The sequence below is a fragment of the Lycium ferocissimum genome, chromosome 6, assembly GCF_029784015.1.
Source record: "Lycium ferocissimum isolate CSIRO_LF1 chromosome 6, AGI_CSIRO_Lferr_CH_V1, whole genome shotgun sequence".
Taxonomy (NCBI): domain Eukaryota; kingdom Viridiplantae; phylum Streptophyta; class Magnoliopsida; order Solanales; family Solanaceae; genus Lycium; species Lycium ferocissimum.
In genome coordinates, this window is record NC_081347.1 from 48893054 (window position 1) to 48899053 (window position 6000).

Below are 6000 nucleotides of genomic sequence, written 5' to 3' on the forward strand. Positions count from 1 at the left end.
GATGGAGTGAACAAATTGAAGAAGAAGGTGAGGAAAGTGATCTTCCTAGTGCTACTGCTGATGTTCCTGTAACATCTGAGGAATTTCCTGTCAATAAACAGCAGCAGCAACATAAAGAGGTATAACAACATGATGGTCGTTGTCATGGACAAGAGCACTTCCGCAATTTATGAAAGAAACTCGGGAAATATGGCGACAATACGAGTTGCTTGCGGTGTTGTTAATGAGGAAAATAGCTTGGTTTCTCCATCTATAGGTGTTGAGATATATGGAAAGGCCGCAGCAATGTCAGGTGATATAGCTAAGGATAGTACAACATCGCCTAGTCAAGTTGAGGGCATTTGGCTATTACAAGATCTATCATAAGAATTGCAGGTCAAGTGGTGTGCAAACACATAAACACACCAGCTGAACTAAAACAAGTTGATAGTAGCGTTGTCAAGAAGCAAGAAACTAAGTAAACAAGCAGCAACAGAATAAAAAATCTTACGGCAACTACACAACAACAACAACAACAACAACAACAACAAGGTATGCTTGCAAAACCTCAAAGTAATTTACAAGTAGCAATACCATCTAGTGAAGGTCCTAGGATTGACATGGATGAGGAGTCGATTGCACAAAACTTCCACAATACTGCAAGGGATGGGGATTTGTCTCCTGGACATGTGGAAAGTGTAAAAAGACACAAAACTCATGCAAGGAATGGCAGCTAGGATGGGAAAATGATCAAGAATTTGTCCCAGCTGCGTATACCAATGAGACAAGCAAAGAAGACAAAGGCAGCCTCCCGCCACTTCAACAAAATCCACAAGATCTAAGAAGAAATGATAAAGTTTCAAGATTTTTTGGAAAGGCATGAAGAACAAGACAAGGTGGAAAATTCAATGAATATAGAAGATTTTACAAGTTCGTGAGATTAAGGATCTAGTTTTATTCTTATATTATTTTCTCATTATTTTAGCATTATCATGTGTAATATCATCATAGAGTGTGTTATAAACTCTGTGGTGATCATAGCTTATTTGATCATTTCGAGCTCATTTTTGCTACATTCCTGTTAGTTTAGAGGTTCTTTGCCTCATAGGATTAGTAAGGTAAGGCCTAGTCCTCCTTACTTGTACTCTCCCTTTGGGGTATTTTTTGCTTTCTAGAAAATTAATAAAACTAGCCCTAGGCCCAAAAAGCCAAGTGGACTTTGCTTAAAAAAAACAAAAAAAAACTAATAGATGGGGACGTTTTGGAAATATACGAAGAGACAAAAAAACCCTAAAACCCGAGCTTCTCTCTCTAGGCGACTTGGCGACCTAGTGAGAGAGTGCAAGTTTCGTGCCATTCATGCCTCTCGAAAGCCACCCCGTACGGCTCTCCGCATGAGGCTGCGCCACCCACACAACCGCAAACAACTACCATGCAAACCCTAGACTATTCCAAAATATTAAAAACTACAACTTTGAATGCTTGTGACCCTCAATAGTCGACTTCCATGACTGTTTTGCCTATACCAATGAAGCCGATCGTGTACCATCATGGTGAGCCAACAATACAATATACCATGGAAGAGATTGAGAGAATGATAATTCATGAGAACTTACAATGTGCAGTAGTGGGTAAATTTAGCTATGGCTTGCCAGATTTGCATGCACTACGTACATTGATCCCAAAACAATGTGAACTAAAGAGTACTGCTACCATTGGACTATTATGCAGTAGGCATGTTTTGATCTGATGTGAATTATTTGAAGATTATGTTTACCTCTTGTCAAAACCATTTTTGGAATTAAGGAGAGTCGATGGTATTATCCCATGAGGACACTTAAATGGGATCCTTGGTTTAATCCTAAGGAAGAGACTTCCATTGCCATTGCTTGGATATCTTTTCCTTACACTAGCACCAAACTACTTTGCCAGTCGCAGCTATTTTCAATGCCTCAGCAGTTGGAAAACCCTTGACTTTGGACGTGGCAACCATAAATAAAATAAGGCCAAGCTGTGCACGTGTGAAAGTTGAAGTGGATTTATTAGTTGACCATCCTAAGAGGGTTCAAATTCAGGTTGTCGATAGTAAAACTTGTGATGTCAAGTCAAGGTGGGTGAGAATTCACTATGACTTCATGCCCAAGTACTGTAAGGAATGCTGCTTGCAAGGTCATGATGAGAAAGGATGTTGGAAGTTACATCCTGATTTGTTACCAGATAAAGAGAGTGAAGAAGAGATTGAAGGTGATGAGGGAGAGTAGGGAAAGCATGCTGCAGTCCCTATCAATAAGAAGGAAGCAGTAAAAGTTACAACCAAGGCAAAAAAGGCAAACAATAATCAGGCAAATCACGCAAGGAATAGAAATCCTAGGCAGGTGATCAAGGTGTTAAAGAGTGGTAAGGTGGTTGGAGATATCCAGGATCTATATAAGTGGAAGACTCAAAAGGTAAAAAAGCAGGTCGAGATTGATAACAACACTCAAAAGCAGGTTGCTTTGCCAATAGGAAAGGAGAATGGTGGTACAAGTAAGCAAGGAGAAATTCTGAAATCTAGTGATTTTCAAACAATTAATAAGTTTGCAGCATTGGAAAATGATGATGGTGTGCAAGAAGGTGTGTTGATGGTCAAGAATGATCAGGTGCAAGCACAACCAGCTAATGCAGAAGTCGGGAATGCAGGTAACAACTCTTATAAGCAGTTGGTTATGGCATCTGGTGTTCATGAGGGTGAGATTGGTGTTCATGATGCTGAGAAGACTTTGAATGTCAATGCACCTATTTTTACTCCTGGAAAGAAGAAATCTTCACCCTCTATGCCTAAAGAGTAGGTTGAAGTAACTTACAGATCAGGGGTGGACAAGGTTACCACTAATCAGGCTTGTCATGAGATTCCTTCAACTACTTTTGCTGAGGATAAAGGCACTAGTAGTAACGGAAATCGTGGAGTGAACAAAGCCGAGGAAGATGGGGAAGAGGGTGAGATAATAGGAGGCAAAAAATCTATTAGTAGGCAATCTATTGACTCTGTTTCATCCTCACAAGAAATCTAAAATATGTTTGAAAAAATTACTGATGAAGTGGAGGTAGCTAATGGCATTCAGAAGCAACAGGATCAAGTTAATAAGGTGAATAAGGGACAAGAATTTGTTTCAATATTTGAGAAAGGTTCTGATGATGGTGTGGGTGAGGTGAATAGTGGGAATGCTCAACAGGAGGTGCAGACCAAGGAGGTGACTCAAATCACACCAAATTCACAGAGGAAAGTTGATATGAACATGCAGGAAACAAAAACACAATGTACTGATAGCATGCAGGAGTATACTAGTGAACCTAATGAAACTCCTAAATCTAGACAACATTCTCAATATAAGGTGGGAAGTCTAGCAGCTAGGAGCAATGCTAAGAAGATTATAGATGCTGCTAGTCAAGGAAAGCAATGTGGGAAGGAGAATAAAGATGCTTGTAGTACTCAGCAACAACAGAGTGGTAAGGGTCATGGAAAAATGAAGAAACAAAGCAATCAAGCTCTCTTACGCAAATTTGTCGCACATCAAGTGGTTCTCTGCGGTTCAGGTGCAACAAGAATTTACTTCTAAGTTGCAAAAGCAGACACAACTTGCATTGGTAGCTAATAGGAATTTGCAAGTAGCAGTAATTGGTGGTGAGGAAGCAAAATTTGACATGGATGAGGAATCCACAACTCAAAACTTCATGAATGCTGCAAGAGATGGAGATTTATATCCTAAACAAGTTGAAAAGGTAATTGGCCAAAACAGGAGGAAAAATGCCAAGGAGAATAATGTACCTCAATTTCCAGGGGTACACACAAGGAGAACTTCATCTAAATCCCAACATTAGTGATGAATGCACTAATTTGGAATATAAGATCAGTAGAAACTAAGAAGGCTTTTAGGAGACTTCTCACAATACATAACAAATACAGATTCTTTCTTATAGGTTTGATGGAACCTTTCCAACAAGCCTATAAGTTGGAAAGTTATAGAAGAAGGCCGATTGGAATTTGTAATGAGTAATGTGTCCGGTAAGATTTGGGCATTTGTTTCGATGAATTTGAGGTGGATATTCTAATAGATAGTGTTCGAACTCAACTTTGAGACTATCTAATTGGCATATTGGCATGGAGATGACTGTCACTTTAGTTTATGCTAAGTGTGACAGGATTGAAAGAATTGAGTTGTGGGATTCCTTGTACAACTTAGCATCAGATATGAATACACCATGGCTTGTTGGTGGTGATTTCAATGTGATCACAGACGAGCATGAAAAGTATGGTGGACAACCTGTCTCTTTGAATGAGGTGGAGGATTTTAGGCACTGCATCAACACATGCAATTTAACAGACTTGGGATACAAAGGTAGTGTGTATACCTGGTGGAATGGAAGAGGTGTTGGGAACTGTATATTCAAGAGATTGGATAGATGCCTTGGTAACTTTGAATTTCAACAGCTGTTTCCAGGTTTGGAGATCACACACTTGATCAAAAATGGTTCTGATCACTCTCCTCTATTGTTGGAATGCAAAGAAAAAGCAGTTCAAATTAGGAAGTCATTCAGATTTCTTAACTTTTGGGTGAAACATGAAACTTTCCTTGATGTTGTGAGAGCAAATTGGAATACTGATGTGCCAGCAAACTCTTTCATGTCCTTTAACTTGAAACTGAAGAAAATGAAGAAAGTGTTGTCACAATGGAGTAGAGCAACATATGGGGATATATTTCAGGAGGTTACAAATCTTGAAGAGGTCATTAAAGCTCATGAGCAACGAAAGCGGATCCATCTTTACTCAATAGAGAAAAGCTGCAGAAGGTACAAGCTGAATTGATTAGAGTGTATGCATTGGAGGAGGAGTATTGGAAACAAAAGGCTGGCCTTCAATGGTTCCAAGAAGGTGATAAGAATTCAAAATTATTCCATGCACATGTGAATGGAAAAAGGAAATTTCTACAGCTTAGAAGAATTCAGGATTCTCAAGGAACTTAGCTTGAAACAGATGAAGAAATTGCTGAAGAGGGTGTTAGATTTTATCATGCCCAATTCCATGAAACTAATGTGCCTACTCGCTTGATATTTTGCAAAGCGAGTTCCTAGAATGATCACACCCGAACAAATTGCGAATTGATAGCTAATCCTACTAAAGATGAAGTCAAGCATGCAGTGTTTGGTTTGAATAATGCAAGTGCAGGTGGACTTAATGGATACACAGGCATGTTTTTCCAAAAATGTTGGGATATCACTGGAGATGATATATTCAATATGGTATGGGATTTCTTTGGAGGTATGCAACTGCCTCGGTACATAACTCACACTAATCTTGTCTTGTTGCCTAAAAAGCAGAATCCTCAGACATTTAGTGAAATGAGACCTATAAGCTTAAGCAACTTTGTTAATAAGGTTTTTTCTAGAGTTATTCATGAAAGGATGGTTCACTTGTTACCAAAATTGATTTCTCAAAATCAAGCTGGTTTTGTGAGGGGTAAAAGTATAGTGGAGAACATCTTATTAACTCAAGAGATTATAACTGATATAGGCTCAGAACTAATAAAGGAAAGAAGAATGGAAGTCAAATAGTCCTTAATGTTATAATGAAGCTTGATATGACAAAAGCTTATGACAGATTGTCATGGCTTTTTCTCACAAATGTCATGAGGAGAATGGGATTTTCTGAGAGGTTCATTAGTTACATTTATGAGTTGGTTGGAAATAACTGGTATTTTGTGCTCATTAATGGACAGCCACATGGTTTCTTTCATTCAACTAGAGGGGTAAAGCAAGGTGATCCATTGTCACCTACTTTGTTCATTCTAGCAGCTGAAGTTTTGTCTAGAGCACTGAATTCATTGAATGATAATGTGTGGTATACTGGTTATGGGATGCCAAAATGGAGTCCTTCTATTAATCATCTTGCATATGCAGATGATACTATCATCTTTGCATCATCTTGTGATATCTCTTTGAGACTGATTATGCAGGTTTTTGTGCATATGAAGCGACTTTCGGTTG

General features: G+C 38.8%; 1 protein-coding gene across 1 annotated transcript; it reads left to right on the forward strand.

The window, feature by feature from the left end:
* Positions 1-4117: 4117 nt before the first annotated feature.
* On the forward strand, positions 4118-5568 carry LOC132061351 (uncharacterized). The gene is made up of 4 exons (XM_059454186.1): positions 4118-4806; positions 4948-5011; positions 5183-5275; positions 5335-5568. Exons 1-4 carry the CDS (start codon positions 4118-4120, stop codon positions 5566-5568), a joined length of 1080 nt encoding a protein of 359 aa, XP_059310169.1.
* The last annotated feature ends 432 nt before the right edge of the window (positions 5569-6000 follow it).

Coding starts and splice junctions, on each gene's coding strand:
- LOC132061351 (XM_059454186.1), top strand. CDS start 4,118: ATGGAGATGACTGTCACTTTAGTTTATGCTAAGTGTGACAGGATTGAA. Junction 5,012..5,182: donor TGAAGAAATTGCTGAAGAGG/GTGTTAGATTTT, acceptor ATGCAAGTGCAG/GTGGACTTAATGGATACACA. Junction 5,276..5,334: donor GGTATGGGATTTCTTTGGAG/GTATGCAACTGC, acceptor CCTAAAAAGCAG/AATCCTCAGACATTTAGTGA.